At 39.9% G+C, this 21,420-nt stretch overlaps 1 protein-coding gene across 1 annotated transcript in view; it reads right to left on the bottom strand.

The window, feature by feature from the left end:
- PTPRO (protein tyrosine phosphatase receptor type O) overlaps window positions 1-21,177 on the bottom strand; it is a 242,160-nt gene extending 220,983 nt beyond the window's left edge. Inside the window, exon 1 of the mRNA XM_046013693.1 lies at window positions 20,746-21,177. Within this exon, the coding sequence (XP_045869649.1) occupies window positions 20,746-20,820 (75 nt within the window). The 5' untranslated portion in view covers window positions 20,821-21,177. The remainder of the gene's footprint in view (window positions 1-20,745) is intronic.
- Window positions 21,178-21,420: the final 243 nt, after the last annotated feature.

Raw genomic sequence — 21,420 nt, 5'->3', positions numbered from 1 at the left:
GGGATTGTGGGAGTAAGAAGTATCCAGTGGACTTGGGGAGACGTCTAATAGGCAAATGTAGGGCCTGTAAGATTGGAGTGGGCACCGAGAGGAACTACGGTTCCATAGCAAATGCCCCGTTGGATAGTCTGAGAAATACCCAAGTGGGCCCTTAATAGGAAGAAGACTGTGGCCTCATGGGTACTGATGGGCCAACTGCTTATACTTGCTTTATATATGTATCAGTTTATACCCACAGATGAGTGAGACCTGAAGAAACTGAATGATTAGCATGGGATCTGGCATATAATTGTTGCTCAATGAGCGTTCATGGAAAGAATGAATGAATGGAGGTTCAATGTGCCATATGAAAGATGAGTAATGATCATATACATAAATACTGTACGAATAGAATGCTTGACAGTATTACATGTACAAAGTCTGGTTAACAATTCTCCTTTCTTCAATGATCTGATCCGTAGATAAGAGGCAAAGTTGACATGAAAATATTTTGCTATGTGACATGTATCTTTAATCAATTTTGTATATTCAATCGTACCAGTCATATAATCAAGCTGTGATTATCGGCGACCCAAAACTAACTTGGGTAGGGTAAACTTTATTTTTTAAAAAGCAAAAGAACGTTCTATAGTATTAAGTATAGCCCAGCATGACACGCTCTCCACACATGGATGGATACACATAAATGTGAACAAAGAAAACTTGTGTGTGTCAGAGCAAATGAAACGGGATACAATTGTTTTTAATAATATAATATCATATATTTAAATTGTGTCTTACAATTTATGAAGTCATTTCAGAGATGATCTCATTATGTTGCACTGTAATCCCATGAGGTAGAAGTGATTACAATTTTCATTCTTACAGAGGGGTGAAGTGAGTAAGTGATTGTGGGCAAGTAATCTTTCCTCTAGGCTGCCTTGTTCCATTGATAAACCCTTTTTTTTTTCCATCAGGTATTTGGTTTTCTTCAACTTGAAAACCCTATTACATCGTATTAAATATTAAAAACTTAGAAAAAGTGCTCATTCAAAAATCTTCCCATCATTTTGCTTCAAAGTGTTAGAAATCTATAAAGGCAGGACACCTTTAATAATAGTACAGCACATTTTGTCATGAGCAGTCTGTTCCCTCAAAAATTATCATAAAACAGATTGAGAGCTAAATATGAAATGCTGAGCTCTCCAGTTAAAGCACAGACCTCATTTCATTCAGATCAACTCAAACAGATGAGACAGAAGAAATGGCTGAACAGTTATTCCATTTTATTTTCAGCCCTGGTAGTACACTTCCCAGCTCAAGGTTCCAGTAATTCAGGGAGGGGATAGTATGGCACAGTGTGCGTGGCTAATAATTTCTCGGCGGGCCCCATTCCAAAGTGTTAATAGCCATGTTCTGGGGCCTTCCCTCTAATGCAAGCATCATCATTTTTTAAAAGATTTTATTTATTTATTCGAGAGAGAGTGAGCATGATGGGGTGGGGGAGGAGCAGAGGGAAACAGAAAAGCAGGCTCCCTGCTGAGCACAAAGACCAACGCCAAGGGCTCCATCCCAGGACCCTGGGATCATGATCTGAACTGAAGGCAGATACTTAACCGAATGAGTCACACAGGCACCCCAAGCATCATCTTTTTTTAACTTTCATATACAGAGCTTAGCATCTCATAACCAGACAGAAAAATGTAAAAAAGCAAAAATAACACATCCTTGGGCAAATGAAGAAAGCTCCTTAAAATCATGTTTGCAGTTAATGTTTTTCTCCCACATCCTTTTTCAAATACTCTAGTAAATTAAATAAAAAGAGAAAAGACAAACAAAACTCTTATCTTCAGGTAGGCTTTTTCTTTCCAAAACCAATTTCACAGAACAGTCAGATATGTAATAATGAGTGTCTTGGGGATGTAATTTTTTATGCAACTTGACATGCAAGTCATGAGTAATTAATTATGTCTTCTATTTACACTTTGTCAGATAAGAGTATTAAACAGAAGAGCTGAGAGGAACACAGAACACTACCATTAATCTGTTTAATTTGCAAATCTAATGCAATCAAAAGGAAGACATTAGTGTTAAAATTGTTTTTGTCCAGGTGGTATCTTTCATGGAGGGAAAGGCCTGTCTAGGGTGTAAACGGTACACAAAGACAGCAAGCCACAGAAGCTTGGGTAGGCTTCCAAAGCCAGGGCATCAATCTTCCTGGGTGCTTATATCGTCGATTCTAAATGCTCTGTGCTAAAATTAAAGTATGAGCTTTTCTCATCAGCACCCAGGTTATATTCAGTTCTGTGCAATTATCTAGCCAAGGGAAGAAGCCCCTGATTAATTAAATTGAAGGTGGAACATGGGGCTGACAGACTGATCGATAGCAAGGAGAATCACAAGAAAGATTTTTGGGTGAGCAGGAACCAACCGTCCCCAGCAGTTACCCATTCCCCACTTCTTTCCAAATGGTGGTCCTCACCAATGACTTAAAAACTGATTCAGTTCTCCTGTGTCTCAGGATATTTCTCTCTTAAGAGGAAGAGACAGAAAATAGAAGTTAGTGAATGAGAAAACGGAAGCCACGTCCGAGCTTTCGCACGAATGGCTATGATGGAGTATGCAAGTTCTATGGTTTCGCTCCTAATGCCTTCAATACCTCCCTGAAACTCAGCTGACTCATTATTAAAATGGTGATGATGATTACAGGAGTATAGAAGGATGGAGTGAGATCATGTACGGAAAGTCCCTGGGGCAGTCCCAAATAACCAGCAGCCCCTCAATAAGCGACCGCCATCCTTTCCAGGAAGCCAATGAGTTTTACAAGAACGTATCTCTCATTTCTGCCAGAGATACTTGTACTGGTTGCTTCCTTTTGTATATACCTTATAAATAAATGTGGCACTACGTGTAGGACCTTGATTGCTGCGTTGGAAGGATGTTTATATATACAAAACAGAGAGATTTAGATCCTCTATTCAGTTTTGCCTGGCAGAATGTAATTTTTACTTGTAGTTTTAAAACTGTTGGAGAAATTCTACAACTATGACAGAATATGTATGTTAATTATAATTTTTATAATAAACATGGCAATTTTTAGTCACATGCAGAGCATATAAATTTGAAAGTATGAAACTAAGTAAAAGAAAATATCATGCAAAATGGAGGTCTTGGGGTGCCTGGTGGTTCAGGTGGGTAAGTGGCGGCTCAGGTCATGATCCTATGGTCCTGGGATCGAGTCCCACATCAGCCTCCCTTCCCTGCATCTGCTTCTTCCTTTCCTTCTGCCCCTCCCCCCTGCTCATGCACACCCTCTCTCTTTCTTGATCTTTCTTTCTCAAATAAATAAATAAAATCTAAAAAAAAAAAAAAAAGGTCCTGAAGGGGGAGCTCTGATGTATATACCACTCCTTGCAGCCTACTTTACATAACTTGATAAGAAGTAGCTTACTTCACTACCCCAGCAGAGGAGGGCAGATTTTCTCCTGACCCGGCAACAACCCAGCCAATGAAAACCACCACAATTCAGCCAATGAGACGTTGCCACAACCCCAAACTCTCACTCACCTCCTGTAGACAAATAGCCTTTCCCAAATTTCTTTTCTCCTCTATAAAAGAATACTTCTCTGTTCTCTGTACTTGCCTGTGGTTTGGTAGAGTCTGCATATCCCAAATTGCAATTCCTCTGCTATCCCTGAATAAACTTGTTTTTTGGGTAAACTAGCTGGCTATTTTATTTTTAAGGTTGACAAAAGTATGCTGACTGTTACAACTTGCCTCTGAAAAAATCCACTTATTTTCCATTTATCTCTAAGCGTGCATACAGATTAATGCATAAACAACATGATCCAGGGGAGTTTAAGTCTAGGGACTAATTTACTGAACTACCCAACCAACAGAGGATTATTTTATCTAATTAAGACAGAGCGCACGTATTTAGAATTAAGCATTTGCATTTACCAGCAAATTCAGAATTATAAAAGCAATTAAAGCTAAAATGAGGTACGATAATTTTTTTCCTGCACACCACTGCTGAGCTAAAGCTCATTTTAATATTTGCCTTTGTAGCACTATTGTACAGAAGGTTGTGAATAAGAAGCTCACGGCTGGGCAGAACACTCTTTCCCACCTAGCTTCCAGCCCCTCAGCCTCCTTAGGACCTGAATCCCCATCCACCCTGTTTTACTCAAGCCTCTTAAACAGAGCCTACATTTTCTCACATTCCTACTTTTGTTCCTCCGTTTCTCCAACCTGGGATGCTTTCCTTAATCTCGTCTATCTATTGGGCAGTTTCGAACCAGATTCAGATTAAACTCCGTCTTCCTTCATGAACATATTGCTCCTTCAAGCCTAAGTGCTTTGTCCCTTATCTGAAGGCAAGGGCACTTTACTGCCTACAGTCCTCTGTCACATTCATTTGCAAATGAATGTATTATAACTTCAGAAGTCTCTTAGAGTAGTAAGTCACATACTGCTTTTTAACTTGCTACATGTTTATATTATTTCCCCTTATATTATGGATTTTGGGGGGCATAACAGTGTCTTAAACTCTTAAAAATGATGAGCACAGCACCTCTCTTAGATGTTTAATATACGCTTGATGATTGATTGGTTGAAATGGTGAAAGACCTATTCACCTTCATATATCCTCCATTCATCTTCCCTGTTTTACTCAAACCTCCTAAGCTTGTTTTACACTTTCTATTTCATCTTATTTATCTTATTTCCAGATATGTTACTTAATAACTGCTAAAAGAAAGGAAGAATGCTATAACTTAATCAATACAGTCTTTTGTCCTTCTCACAATGTAATTTCTATCACTCCGTCTTTATTTTCTGAAGAGTTATTAAAATGTTGTCTCTCACATTGGTGTTACGGGAATTATAAAGGACCAATAACTTGTGGTCCTTTCCAGAACTCAGTAGATAAATCTTGTAAGAATGTAGTTCAAGGGGTGCCTAAGGGGCTCAGTGGGTTAAGCCTCTGCCTTCGGCTCAGGTCATGATCCCAGAGTCTTGGGATCGAGCCCCGCATCAGGCTCTCCATTCAGCGGGGAGCTTGCTTCCTCCTCTCTCTGCCTGCCTCTCTGCCTACTTGTGATCTCTGTCTGTCAAATAAATAAATAAAATCTTAAAAAAAAAAAAAAAGGTTGTTGTTCAATACCCAGCCTTCCTCATAATGCATTTCAGTCTGTGGCTAATGAAGCTTTACTGAGGTCCTTGTGTATTTTCCTGATATTTTTCACATTTTCTTAGATATCTTTTCATTCCCTACAAATATAGCTATTGTCTTTCTGAGACAGTCCTCATAAGAAAGAGGTTCTATCTGTCAACTAGTCAGTTAAAATATTTAACAGAGTGCCAGGCACAAGAGAAGAAAGGAAAGAAGGAACAAAGAAAGGGCGGGAGGGAAAGAGGAAGGAGGGAAGGGGGGAAGGAGGGAAGGAAGGAAAGAAAGACTTAATAACGTTTTTTAAACTTTTTCTTTGAGAAAATTTTAGATTTATAGAATGTGGCAAAAAAAAAAATGTACAGGAAGGTCTCATGTACCCTTCACCCTGCCTCCTCCAATGTAGACATCTTGTATATCCAAAGAATAAAATATCCAAATTATGAAATTGACTTTGATACAATCCATAGAATTTATTCAGATTCCACTAGTTATTATGTGCTAATTTGTGGATGAATCTGAATGGACCTATACGCCTTTATCCCAGGGACAACTTTATGTAACTACCACCACGATCAAGAGAAACAGCTCCTCCCCTGTCACAGGGCTCCTTGTACCTCTCCCCTCATCACCTAAACTTTGACCCTTGGCAACCGTGAGGGTGTTCTCGCCTCTACAATTTTGTTATTTCAAGGATATCCTATAAAAGAAATCTTACGGTGCGCAACCTTTGGAGATTGGGTTTTTTCACTCAGCATCATTTTCTTGAGGTTCATTCAAGCAATGTGTGTATTGGTAGTTGCTAAATAGTATTGCCCGGTATCGATACATCATAGTTCATTTAACCATGCACTTATTGAAAGCCATTGCGGTCATTTTCAGTGTGAGACCAGTACAAACAAAGCTGCTATAAACATTCCTGCACACACAGTAGGTTTTGATGAAGATGTTTATAATTTCTTGTATACGTCTAATTCAACCTGGTCAGGTAGACTATTGGTTTTTCAGAGATGGGTGAGACGGGTGAGGAGCTAGTGAGTACATTCTGCGTCGGACATTTTTGTTAGTATGTTCAGGAAGGAGTAACCATCTGTCCTGATTTTCCCAGAACAGTCCGACTTATATCTGCTATCCTGGCATAATGATCCCTTCACTCTCGCAAGTGCCCCGGTGAGTACGATAAATTGTATAATCACTCTGTTTCAGATTACTTAAAGATTCCAAGCATTGCCATTATGCCTGCTTGGCTACGATGGTATTGCACTGTAGTAGACTGCTGTTTTGTAATCTTTCTGAGTATGTGTGGATTGACTCTCCAGAGTCTCAGAGATGAGGTAGTCTTGCAAAGACAGATAGTCTTTTTTTTTCTTAAGTTTTTTTTTTTTTTATTTACTTGTCTGAGAGAGAGAGAGAAGGATAGAGCATAAGCAGGGGAAGCAAAAGGCAGAGGGAGAAGTAGACGCCTTGCTGAGCAAGGATCCTGATGCCGGTCTCAATCCCACGACCCTGGTATCACGACCTGAGCCGAAGGCAGACGCTTAACTGACTGAGCCACCCAGGTGTCCCAAAGAAAGATAGTCTTGGGGCGCCTGGGTGGCACAGTGGGTTAGGGCCTCTGACTTCGGCTTGAGTCGTGATCCCAGGGTCCTGGGATGGAGCCCCTTGTCAGGCTCTCTGCTTAGCGGGGAGCCTTCCTCCTCTCTCTTTGCCTGTCTCTCTGCCTATCTGTGATCTCTGTCAAATAAATAAATAAATAATTTTAAAAAGATAAAATAAGAAAAAAAAAAGAAAGATAGTCTTGCTGAAGTCTCTACTGTTCCTCTCTCCTTTTCAGTCAAAAAATATCACTTATATGTGGAACTTAAGAAACGAAATAAACAGGGGCACCTCGGTGGCTCAGATGCTTAAGCGTCTGCCTTTGGCTCAGGTCATGATCTCCAGGTCCTGGGATCTCTGCTCATCGGGGAGTCTGCTTCTCCCTCTCCCTCTGCCTCTCGCCTCCTCTCGTGCTCTCTCCCAAATAAACAAATAAAATCTCAAAAAACGTTTAAAAAAGAAGAAAAGAAACAAGCAATGGGGAAAAAAATAAGAGAGAGAGACAGAGCAAGAATCAGATGATTATAGAGAACAAACTGATGGTTGCCAGAGAGGTGGGTGAAATAGGTGAAGGGGATTAAGAAAGGCATTTGTGATGAGCACGGGATGATGTATGGAAGTGCTCAATCACTATACTGTGCACCTGAAAACTGACGGTGCAGTGTATGATAATTACAATTTAAATAAAAACTTAAGAAGAAACTACACTGTTAAAAACGGGGGGGTCTTTTTGTGAGTCGGTTTTATGGTTTATTTATCTCCATAACCAAGAGGAGAGGACTCTTCCCCACCATTGTCAGTTTGAAAATACTTGCAGGGATAGCTTCTGATAGGTTTGGCTTAGATGAATGCCAAGTAGGATGGGGCCAAGTAGGATGATGGTATCACGTTTCAGAACACACGAATCAGAATGAGGTTTCCTCTGAGGAGGGTAGATGGTGGGGAAGATGGCAGACGAGGCCACAGAAGGGATGGTGATCCAGAAAACCAGTGTAATGTGTGTCTTCTGCGAAAAGATCAGAAATTCTATATCTTTTGACTAGAAATCCTATATTCTTAATTGTTTTATGTGTAGTATTTAGCTATGGAGAAATGGGTAACAAATACAGCATCTGAACTTTTTCTACATGATTAATTCTTTATAAGATTTATTTATTTATTTGAGAGGGAGAGAGTGTGGTGGGGAGAGGCAGAGAAGAGGGCAAGAGAGACTCCCAAGTCGACTCTGCGCTGAGCATGGAGCCCCATGGCAGGACCGATCTCAGGACCCCGAGATCACGACCTGAGCTGAAACCGAGAGTCAAGACCCTTAATGGACTGTACCACCCAGGCACCCCCTATGTGATTAATTCTGAAGTAGCCACACTATTGAAAGACATAAATGTAAGGGATGATCCTCAACACTTCATGGTCATAATCGATATGTATAATCATCCACATCCTTGACTGTTGCAAATACAATTGGGAGTTGAGTACAATTGACCCAAAGGCCAACGGCCCAAGGTCCTAAATTGCAGAGGGCTGAAAATGCTTGAAAAAAAAAATTATCATAGTACATTTAAGTAAAAAGAGTATGCTAACATAGTAGGATAGTTTGATCCTTTTTTCTTTTTACAAACTCAGATACACAGACATTAGAAAAAGTTTGGAAGCAATATTCCCAGATGGTGGTTATTTTGGAATACAGTGTGTAGGAATGACTGCTTTCCTCTTTTTCTGCATGCTGTATTTGACACAGTTTCCTCAGTGAACACATATTCGTTTTCGAATTCTTAATCCATTATTATAAAATTCTTGTGTATGGCGATGCACACCTGATTCAGACTGACTTAGAGATTCCAAATTAAGAACTCCCTTCTTTAGAGCCTCCAGAAGGCACGGAGTAAAAGGCTAATTGAAGGCCTCGACACAGAAACAAGAATTTCAATAGAAGGAGTCTCATTAGGTTCCCAATTAGCCTTCAAAAAAATAAATAAATAAGAAGATGGTGCATCAATCAGATGAAAAAGGACTTGAAGATACAGCTGTCTTTTGTTAGTTGCAAAAATGCAAAAAATGAATTCAAGGAAGCAATGCGGAGCACCTCTGAAGAACGGCTGATTTTTGGCAGATTTAACAGTTTCAGCTAATTAAAAAGAAGCAACTGATAAGCTGTTTTTAGGATTAAGTCCATAATACTTCATTCTAAGCCCCTGCAATCATTTTAACACAGTTTTGACAACACCAGAATTTCCATATTACAAATCCCAAGTATCTAACCACTTTGAGTGAGGCCTTTAGTCATTTCTGAGAGACTTTAATTAAAGTATAAATTAGCTAGGGAAGACTGTAGAGGAATTTCTCAGTGATGATGAAAAAAATGAACCTGGCCACATCCCATCACTGTATCTATATGTAAATAACCCTATTGTACTGATACATTTCATATGTATATAAAGGATTTTTCTATAATCCTTTAAGGGAGGATCACATGACTCACTGTTTAATAATACATTCCAGACAATATGCAATTCCCTTGACTTTTTATTATTCACCTTATTAATCAACTTATTCAGAAACTTAAGAAGCCAATTTCTCTTCCTAGATAAAATCTAGGAATTTTAAGTACAACCAAGTAATAAGGCATTTCTTATGGTAATGGCATTGGCACTTATTGTAAATATGATGCTTTTACTTTGCGGTATTTGGCAAGAACACTCCCCTTTTATGGCTACACTTTAGTTTTCAACACAATGTCAAAGTAAATAGAAATGCCACCACAGTTTCACTAGGATGTCTATTTTACGGGCCACCGACTTGACTTAAATAAGAAATTTCTGGTTTATCTGAGGGAGAGGATGATGCAGTCTAATTAATCTAATTCTGATGCAGTCACTCAGAGACAGAAAGAGACTCCTAAAAATGTGTTCTTGAAGATTTCCAGAAACCTTGGTTTGATATTTCAAAAAAAGCAGATTATTACACTTAAGGAAAATAGTTTATTAATCACAGAATTGTAATTAATAGCCATGTATGAGAGTATATCAATGTGTGATCACAATTTTCTCCCATTTTCAATTATAAAGAATATTAATTAATTGACAAATAAAACCAAAATTGAATTAATAGAAAACAATTACAACTAACCCAAATTTCCACACTTTACCAGCACAGTAATAGACCACAGATATAGATTGGTATATTAAAAACTGATGGAATAGCTTTTAGTTCTCTAGTGAAATACTGATTTATGTAACTAAGAGCATTTGTTTTAATCATACTTTTGTATTTCTGTCATTTGAAAACATGACAGTTCAGGCTTTGGTGTATATATATATATATACACACATACATATTTTAATGAATGCAACACTAATTTAATCAACCCATTTAACTGACCATATTTGGAAAATGAAATATTTATTTATTTATTTTTATTAAAGATTTTATTTACTTTTTTATTATTTATTTGAGGGAGAGAGAAAGTGGGAGCATGAGTAGGGGTAGGGGCAGAAGGAGAGGGAGAAGCAGACTCCCAAATGAGTGTGAAGCCAGGGCAGCGAGCTCAACCTCAGCATTCTGAGATCATGATCCGAGCCTAAGTCAGATGCTTAACCAACTGAGCCACCTACGTCCCCCAGATAATGAAATGTTTATTCATGCATGGCGAGAGGAACATGAGAAAAAACATTGTTTATAAAATTCTTTTCAGTTTGATGTTTTCCATTTGTAAAGCCAAGAAGAGAACTTACTTTCATATTTTAAGAACTCAGAAGCTACTTTGTTTTAGAAGTTAAAGTAAATTATACACATACTGAATAAGATAGAAATAAGTGGTCAAAAAAATCAAAATTTTTACTTTACTACAGATGAGAATTTATCACACCAGGGAACCGATCTTTTGCTTAGCCATACACATCCTTTGTCCTTGGTGGTTTATTCTGACCTAATAAAATCCCAGAAAAAAAAAAATACCTGAGGAACCTTATTTGGGTGTCTAAAAGAGTTCATTTTCACTTATTACAAAGCCTTTGCTTCCTCCACAAGATCATCAAAGCAACGTTTCCAGACCATTTTTCATTCTGATTCCCCTCCCTCCCAAAGGACACTCAGCACTACTGCCTGACAGACCCTCCCTCTGATTTCATCTTGCTGTCCAGCAGCTGCCTTCTCCCCTGGCAAGCTTGCACACTGCTCTTCCTCTCGAGTCTGTCCCATAACTTCTACTTTACCTTCCTCACCCATTTACTCATTCAACATTCATTCATTTATTTAACAAGTATTTGTTGCACATCTACTGTTGTCCAAGATCTCTTCCAGCACCTGGGGATACAGCATGAACACAGTGGATCAAGTCCTCGCTAGGTTATGAAAGCTACAAGCCTTCCCCCTTTTTTTTTTTTAAAGATTTTATTTATTTATTTGACAGAGAGAGATCACAAGTAGGCAGAGAGACAGATAGCAGTGGGGGGGGGGAGCAGCAGGCTCCCTGCTGAGCAGAGAGCCCAATGAGGGGCTTGATCCCAGACCCTGGGATCATGACCCTAGCTGAAAGCAGAGGCTTTAACCCACTGAGCCACTACAAGCCCCACTACAAGCCTTCCAATGGAGGAGTAAGATCACATCACATGGTGATTGATACATTCTCTGAAGAAAATAAACCTGGGTAAAAGTGGTAAAATTTTCAGGAGACTTTTTTTTTTTTTTTTTTTTTAAGTAGGCTCCATATCAAGCATGCAGCCCAACACAGGGCTTGAACTTATGACCCTGAGATCAAGATCTGAGCTGAGATCAAGAGTCTGACGCTTAACCAACTGAGCTACCCAGGGACCCCTGATGGGGAGGTCCTGTATTGGTTGTTCATGAAAGCCATGTTGAGGAAGTATCTTTTGAACAGAAATTGGAATAAAATAAAAATCTGCATTTATAAAATGCTTATTATGGACCATGCATTTTTTCTTACACGAGCGCTCTCAAACCCTTATCATGGTTCTTCATGAGATCCTACTGGGAAGAATGAGAGTTGCCTTCCACCCAAATGGCTATTGAAGCCATGAAAAAGAAGACAGTGTAACAGGCAGAAAATATGGACTGCTATAAACCGCTTAACGTGGTATGATGGACAGCTGAGGACAGGACAGAGAGATGACAGGCTTCTCACATTTTATCTTTATCACCTGTCAGGTCTGTTGGCAAGTAGTTATTCAAAACAAGCAGAAAGCAGGAGCAGTCACAACATAGTGCTCTACTAACGTGAAACAGAGATAGTAGAAATGTGTGAAAGCTACAACCAGAAATAGTTCATCTCAAAGCCAAACCAACCAAACAACGAAACGGATGTCTAAAAGTGGAACAGCCGCCTCTCAGCTGATAGTGATTTCACCATTTATACCCAACTGGCAGCAATACTAAAGACAAATAATACCGAATGAAACATATTGTTCTCTCAAGTTGTAATTTAAGATAATTACACTGAAGAATAAGGTTAAAATGAATTTTCCATTTTTAATAGCCAAAAACCAAAGAAGCTTTTTGTACATAAAGTTACCAAAACTAGAGTTAGCATAATCCATAAATAAGAAGAATATGTACATTTATTTTTCTTCTAACAGTTTCCTAAATATCAGCCCTGATAAAAAAGTTGGGAATCATTGCTTTCCTTCATGCAAATTCTTCCGCATGAAGGAAACTCATTAGAAAATGATCTCTACAGTCAGACTTGGGAAATGCTACATGCTAGCTCTCCCTTCTGGAAAACACGAAGCATATTAACATAATAGGGGTTCTGAGAAGCTCTGATACAAAAAAAATTAATAATAATCAATGAATTAAGAGTACTTTAAATAAAGTTAGATTATTTCCCAAATCCATGCTACCACAGAATAACATCTGTTGACACTGTGAGTCTCTCATGTCCCACGGAACACATTTTAGAAGATGCTGCTCTAGACACATTTTTATTGTTCTACCTCTCTGCCTTTGCTTTAGCTATTTTCACCATCTTATTTCTTGCTTTCTTTCTTTTTTTTTTTTCTACATAGCACTTACTGAGTGCTTATTGTATTCTAGGCACTGTTTAGAGTCCTTTCAATTATTCTCTGAGGTAAATACAACAGATCACGGAAGGGGCCCCCACACAAGTGAAACAACTTTCTCCACATCCTGCTTGTCGGTAAGACTGAAATCTGGTCTCTCTGATCTGATGTCTATGTGCTTGACAAATCAGTGGCCGGTCCTCTACTCCTCAGCTCCTCCCAAGCTCCACAGAGACCGACAGCCTTCCGATTTTCCCATCCAAAGAGGTTTTCCAGATATTAGCTTGTTGGGTCCCCAATGTTGGGTCCCCCAATAATGGGTCCCATGGTCAAAGGAGCGAGACTGATACAAAGCTAAGGTCAAGCAAAGTGTTATTTCACGCCAGGCATCAAGAATCACACCGACAGTCAAACACACTGGTCGGGGCCACTCCTTACAGAGAGGGCGACCCCTTCCTGCCTCACAAACTTTTATAGAGCAAAGGCCATGTGGTTGGGCCTGGCCACACACAGGTGGCGAATGAGATTGTAACACACAGAGAAAGTTGCAGAGTCATGCTAGGTCACACATGGGTGGCCAATTGAACTACAATTCACCCCACAGTAGACATTTGAACTAGCCTATCACCTTGGTCAGAATTGGCGCCCAAAAGGCGGGGCCCCCACTCCTTGGTAGCTAGGTAGACAGTATGCACGCCCCACTGATTGGATGTCTCCCCCTGGCCCAACTAATCCCTGCATTCGGGCTGTTATTTCCACCTGACCTGACCCACCCTTGTATTTGGGCTTTGTTACCTGGGACTGGTTTCCTGGACTTGCTTTTAAGTAAGTTCCCCTGGGGAGACAGGGTCAATTTAAGTTTTACTGCATAAACAACAAAATGACTGTTCAACTGAGGTGGGGCCACTCTGGCTAAATAGGCCCTTACAAGTTTATAGGATCTCCCTCTTGCATTTGACACTGTTGGCCGATCCTTCCCACTTGGAATTTCCTAGACCTGGGATTTCCTTGATTCTGCTTTCCTCTTGTCCTTCTCTGGCTGTTTCTTCTTCATCTTCTTAGGTTCCTTATTAAATGTTAGTGCTCCTCAAGGCCCATTGTGGCCCACTGCCCTTCTCCACCTTGCTCTCTGCTGGGACATCCCCATTCACATCTCCCAGTCTACCATCGCCCCTGGACATCAGACTTATATTGAAAAAGTACTTGTGTGGTTTTTTGGGCTTCAAACTCAAGATGGTTTCTGCTAAATTCATCATGTCCTTTATCAGTCAAGGTCCCAGTAGGATACTCAGGGGAAATCCTAGATAGTTTAATCAAGGGACTGTTAATAAAGTGTGGAGTAGGAATAATAGTACCAAGCATGAGGGCAAAGTGGGTAGCTGAGCTGGAGGAAAATGGACACTGTCCAAGACACATCATTAAATTTGCAACATTTCGGGTGGGGGCATGGATGAGCCTGGTGGTGGGTATTAAGGAGGGCACATATTGCATGGAGCACTGAGTGTGGTGCATAAACAATGAATCTTGGAACACTGAAAAAAAAAACAACAAAAAAAACCCTGCAACATTTCAGGCAAAGGTGTCAGTTACCCAGAAATTAGCATGAATATTACCTTCTCCCCAGTCCCAAACCAATCTTGTCAGTTTTGCTATTTTTAACTTGTCTCTCTTCTTTTAGTGTCTTTTCCCAGCACCCTAGGGTCAACATTTGTTATCTCTTAATGGGACCATTATGATATTGTTCTATCAGTTGACCTGCCTCCAGGTCTGCTCCGGGATAACCTTTTACTTACAGCCAAAAGCTCTCTTTGAAATGCAAATCTTACCCTGCTAAGCCTTGGCTAACCCTTCAATGATCCTCTTCACCTAGAAAATAAAGATCCTAGTTTTTGGCACAGCATATAGGAGTCTCCCTGATCTGGCATCTACCATTCCCTTTCCTTTCGTACACACGTGTATTTTCCTAAACACTGCCCTGCTTTTTACAACATTGGGCCTTTGCTCATGCAGTTTTCTCTCTGTGTCCATATTTCTTAACCTAACTCAGGCTAAGCTCAGGTTATCTTTTAAGAAATCATCTCCCAACTCATGAGATATAGTTTCCTCTAGCATTTTACCACGGTTTCCTCTATTAAACAAACAAACACAAAACGTCACTTCATACTACATTTTAATGACTTTTTCTATGTCTATTTCCACATGTCATTTGTGAGGATTCAACTGAAGGTTATCCATTCCTGTACCTACAACATCTGGTACAATTCCTGGCACACAATAAATATTCAATCAATGTTTTATTAACTGAATGGAATTGGACTGCAGTTTTCCCTATATTCATTTTCTTACAGAATTATTATGCATATTTATAATTTGTAATTCAATTCTCAAACTCAGAGTCCTAGTTCTAATTCTGGTTTCTGAAGCATTTCCCCAAGCTTTTATCATTTTCCCTTCTTTCATCTCAATTTCCTGGCAAAAAGAAAAGGACAAACCCTTCTTATCAAGAAACCACTACAACCTTGCTTCAAACATTCTGTTTGTTTGGTGGTTTTAATATTTTCAGAAGTAAATGGAGTTGGTCTTTTAGGTAACTGGCATGTCTAGGAAAGCAGACATCTTTTACTGGACAATGAGATTCTAAATGAAAGAGTTGAGAATGATTTTCTGACACAGGGTTAAGATATGGTCATACTTATAGAAATAAATTGAAAGTGCCACGTGGAGATGGAAAAAAACCCCCAACAACTAAGGATCAGTACTCTGGACATCTAGGACAAGCTTGTGAAAGGAAAAACTTACTAATTAGGAGTAATTAGTGACTGTAGATTACATGAGAGGTGCTTAATAAGGTTATTTACATATTGTTCTGAATAACTGGTAGAAACAATATGGAACCTGTTGGAGCCAATAACATCAGGAGAAAAGAGGATGAGAGGCTGTGTATTCTGCCTTTAGCTTCCCACCGCATTCACTCTCTTGCTCATTCTACCTGTGCCATATTAACTTTGTTTTGGCTCCTCAGATTAAGGGCACAGTGCACAAAGCAGTCTCTCACATATTTATTTAAGCAGAAAGAGCTGATACCAAGGCACCTTTGAGGGCATCATAGAAGAGTTCTTTAAGGCTTTGAGTTGCACTCCTGGATTAAACACTACCATAAACAGAACCAAGTACTAGGGTGTAGAAAAGGCTTCATCTCTCAAGGGCAAAGTTATGGCAAAAATTAGAGAGATTTCTGTTGGAAGCTTGAAGAAATCTTTGTCAGTTGTAGTTGGTAGTGGTCACACAACAATGATGATATGGAAGAGGAAGCAAGAACATGACCTGCATTGCTGAGCATTGGCTTAAGCTACAGGTCACATATAGAGGTAATGAAAGCTATTTCCCCTATTATTTCAACTCTGTTTTTTCACTGATGATAGCACATAGCAGCTTAGATAACACTGGTGCATAAATGAGCAACCAAGAGTGCATATATTTATGGAAAAAATAAAACATTGGCATTGTGATTTATAATTTTTAATCAGTTCTTAATATAGAGAACTGGTAACATTTTATTATTTTTTAGTGTAGTGATTGCATTGAAATTATAATAATTTAATTCACATAATGATAATTTTCTCATGTTTTCCTTTAAGGTGTGTTCACAAATCAGTATTATGGTATTTAACACTTCTGAGGCAGAAACTGTAAAATGTTGCAAATTTTAATTCTGTTTATGAAGCTTCTATTCTTTGCCTAATTCCAGATCCTAAGCACAGTGGAAGACCAAAAAATTACAATATACTTTCCTTTATTTCGGCAATAAATGTATTTGGAGTAATAAAACGAGCATATAGTTGCTTTCTAGTAAAGCTCATCATTGCAGGGGGCTATACTTGTGGAAATGCAAGAGCACTGGAACTGTGCACCTGAATGTATTAAATTAGGAAGAAAATGAGAAATAAATATCTGTAGTCATTCCGCTTAGCCCTTTAGTGTGCCACACTGCTACCTATCACAATGGTCTAAGTAAGTGCACCAACTGTATCTAACCTCAAATGGACTTTGCAAACCCGCAAGACTCCAGGTGGAATTATATTGATCAAATTCAGGAGTCAATGTGCTTATAAGTTTAAATACCTGTAAGCTAGTTATTTAGATGTTAGAAATAGTGCTACATTTAAAAACAAAATACAACTCATGTCATTTTTAATTACTTATCCATATAGATGTGTATTTTCTTATGGACCAAAATGTGGCAGAGGTAAGGTGTGAATTTTTTATTCCTTACTATAACAATAATCTTTCACACAACAAAGAACAAGGGTAAATATGCATGTCATGGAGGATAATTTCTCAATCCCCAGTAGAAGCCCAGCCCAGTGAACATTCTTCAGTTTACCGGGGATGTCCTATATGGAAGGGTTTCTCTAAAAGGTTAGCAACAAAAAACCCAAATAAGATATGATAAAAATAAAAGGTTGGAAACATTTATCAAAGGAGTCAGTTGACAGAGGAGTTAATAATGCAAACTTCATTGTGAGGAGGGTGGGTTAGGCTGCTCCAGAAAGACGAAAAGATTATGGTTCATTGGCCAATATTGTAGAATATAGAATGTGAATGACACTTCGAGGTAGAAGTGAAACTTCTGTGTGTGTGTGTGTGTGTGTGTGTGTGTGTGTGCGCGCACATGTGAAAGAGGGGTGCGAGAGGAGAGAGGGAGAGATAGTGAAGTAGAGAAAGGTAGACAGACCTTGGTGAGTGGATATTTCTCCTGAATAGAAGTACTATGGCCTACATCATAACACTTATGCTTTATAAAATTAAATCTAAACCTCTTTTCAGATAATATAATTAGGGCCTCTTTCAAATTTAATGTTCTTTGATTACATATCAGGTAAGAGCAGACCAAGAAGAAAATATAGAGAGGAGGTTATGGAAAGAAAGAAGGATTCATGCCAAGACTATGAGTTTAGGGAAACATTCCACTTGACTACTAATGAGCACCATTTCAGGGAAGGAAGAATTAAAATTCCTATGATGTCATATTCTACAATTTGCTTCCTAGTTGACAAAATACTGATACCAAGTGAACTGATACAGGAAGCAATTTTCAGGAAGAGGCTTAGTAAAGATAGGATAGGTGAAAGAAATTACATTGTTTTCACTGGGAATGCTGGGAAGAAGGACAAGAGGGAGACTCATCAGATAAATACTCCATTTACATTCATATGTGGGTAGAAGATTTTCAGATTGGTAGGCTCCCAGTATACCTGATAATAGAGTTCCACTTTTATTTTCTATTTTTATATGTACCATCAATGTTGATATGAAATTTTAAAGTTTCATAGTGAACATTGTGCATATGCAGATATTAGCCTCATAACATACAGTGGATGATTTAGACAATCTGAGATGCTTGATTAAATGTTTCTGTCACTTAGTAATGGATAAGGAATGATGCACAAAGACTTCAATGGCCAGGCACATTTAGGCTATCTCAATGAAGCTGCTTATAATGAATCACACAGATTCAAATTTTCAGACTTTCCCATCACTTATACCTAGCTGCTAACCCCTGATTACTGGAAGATATAAAACTATAAATCAAGCCTCCCATTTTGGTTTCTCTAACTTTATGGCTCTTAGGAATTTTCATTCTTATACAGAAGGTATTTCATATGGAGTAGGGAAAGATTTGTTGACATAATGAGAGCCACAGAGCTATTTGGGAGGTTGGATAAATGGTTTGTTTCTGACTCAGCACTAGATCTTATCACTGAGATTCAATCAACAATGTGCTATTTAATAATGGAATTGTTTTCAGGTCTACTTTACTGACACTTATTTAGGAAATGCAAATGTACATGCAAATATATTTCCAAATTATGAAGAGATTACATGATGTACCAAATTTATCATGTACTATACTATTTCCAAGTGTAAATGCATTATCCTTTGTGCCCAGTTTAACACTTTGGATATTACTTGTCAACTGTAACAAAATAAGATTAATGAAATAGCATATGGGAAATATCTGGAAGACAGACTATCACATGGTGGATATTCAGTATATATGCATATATATTTTTTTCATCTGATACATTTTATATCCTGGTCACACAAACACTGCGCTTACATAAAATGAAGGGTAATGACTTGTTCTACAAAATTAGTTGCCCCATTACAATGTTTATTTAAATGTCAAACCTTGTCAATGTATTTATTATGTGAAGCAGTTAACCATAATTGACACCAATCTGCAAACGTACAAAAATACACCTGTTGTGAGGCACACAGTGAAACTCTCTTATAGTCACTGAGAATACCATTATGCCAACATTGACTGCATTTTCTCACATCTATATCAAGTTTTCATTAGAAGTTTTGCCACAGTCTTTACATTTTAATTGCAGCACTCTACCCCCACTCTCAAATCCATTATTTGAGCATTTCTGAAATTCTCCCTCATTATGAAGAATTCAAATAAAATCCTGCTGTTGTTTCAAAGGTTAGGTTTGGATCGGATGTCATACATGTAAGTCTTAGTTGTTACTTAGAAAAATGTGTGATGATCCAATTTCCCACTTTGGATTCATCACAAGTGTTGCATAGACGTAATCATGATGACAGAATTTAGCAAATAGAAAAATTAACAGGAAACTTAAATAAGTCTAATATAATTAGTGGTATGTGCTAAAAGAACAACCTCTTATAGTGAAAACACATGACCAGGCTTGTTGTTTACCAGATTTTAAATAAAATTATTATCAACTTAAGAAAAATGTAAAAGCATATTAAATATAATTGAGAATTTTATTTATTCCCTCTGTTGCTCATTCTCCTCAAAACTATTTTTCCTGTTTTCCATTAAGATAAATAAAAACAGAATATTTCAGATTGATGGCTGTTTTCAATCCACTGGTCCTGTTCCACTATCTCCTTGTCAAGCATTCATAATTAATGGTGCATGTAAGCAAAAAGTGACTCTTTGGTAAGGAAACATTTGCATCCATTAGTGTTTCGTTCATCTCTAAGGTAAGTATCACGGTGGTGCTGAAAGGACAGCTCCGGGTCACCTGTGGACACACCACTTTGCCAGGAAAGGAAGAATGGTGATAAAACTAAAGTACACACACTGAGGACACAAGTGGTAGACAATTACCTCACAACTTCACACTACTTTCCAAGCAAACAACTAGCTAAAATTTGTTTTAAAGATTTTATGTGCAGTATAGCTGTCAAACTAGGATTAAAAAAAAAAAAAGCAGCCCCCCTCCCTTTCACTTTTCTCAAAATAACAGCCTAAAGCAGCACAATCCAAAGAAAACTCAAAAAAGTGAATTTTACAGATTTTTCTGTCTTTTAAATTTAGAGGTGCCAGCTTTTGTGAATAAGGTGGGGAGGGGGGAGTGTAAAGACTTTGTAAAGGGAATTATCAGGTTGAAGATGAAGACTCGGGGGAGAAGAGTCCTCTCCTAGCTCAAGCTGACACTCCTTATTCAAAGAAAACCATGCTCACGACCCACCCCGGCAGTCTTTTTGAGTACAGGCAGCTCAGCCCCAGGTGTATAATTCCAGCAGAAAGTAAATTAAGACAAAGCCCCGCACATACCATTGCGGAGAGAGCGATAAGGTTAAACAGCATCGGGGTGCGGTAGTGACCAGAAGGAAAAGTGACCTCATTTCGTCCGGCGAAACACTAATTAACAAGCCCACGTTTTATGTGGATACCAGTGGTGGTAAAAGCGCACAAAGGGTGAAAGCTGGAGAGTGCAAACTTCCCGGTCTTTCCCCCTTCCCAGCCCTCAAAACCGCCAGGAGCAGGCACACGGAAGAACAACAAAGCTTGCGTCCAGGCTGCACAGCCGGCGCTGCCCGCGGCCGGGCCATCATCGCACCCCGGGTCGCGTCTCTCCCCCGCTGCAGAGCCGGGGCGTCGGAGCGCGGACGCGGGCAGGACCGCCCGGGCACGAGTCGGGGGCAGGGGGGATGCTCCCCTACCTTGAGCAGCACAAAGAGCCACAGCAGAGACAGGAGGAGGCGGCCGCCGCGCGGTCTCGTGGGCAGGTGCCCCATCACGGTGGCGAAGGGGACCCGGGGGCACCGCGGCGCGTGTGAGCTCCCCCGGCCGCGGCTCACAATGGCGAACTGAGGCTGCCGCCTCAGACCGTGGGCGCCTAGGCTGCTCCAGGCTGGCGCATGCTGCCGCTCCAGTCCCCTTGCGCCTGCTCCCTTTCCTCTTCCGCGCCGGGGGTCCTCCCGGAACGTGCCAGGCGCTGCCGTTCTTTAACAGCTAAGGATGGAGAGGGTGGGGATCGGAGTGGGCGAGGCTCTGCCGCCGCCGCCACCGAGGCTGCCCGTGGAGACGCGGGTCCGCGTGGCGAGCGAGAGGCGGGGGCTCTGCACCCAGCCCGTGGTCTGGCAGCAGGATACTCTCACTCTGCGCCGGGGACTCATAAAGTGACAGCAGCCTCCCAGCCCCCCACCGGGGTCCGCCTGCCGCCTCTTATCGCTGGACAGCCCGCACTGCATGCTCCGCCCCAGCCCTTTGCACAGTCTTGGGGACTGAGGAGTAGTGCGGGCTTTCGCTGACTCCTTTTGAGCAACTTGGGGACCTGATCCCAGTATCTTCTCAATCTTCCTGCATCTGCTCTCAGTTGCTGTGTAGAAGTACAG

The sequence above is a fragment of the Meles meles genome, chromosome 7 (assembly GCF_922984935.1).
Source record: "Meles meles chromosome 7, mMelMel3.1 paternal haplotype, whole genome shotgun sequence".
Lineage (NCBI taxonomy): Eukaryota > Metazoa > Chordata > Mammalia > Carnivora > Mustelidae > Meles > Meles meles.
This window is presented reverse-complemented; position numbering and strand designations above follow the sequence as displayed.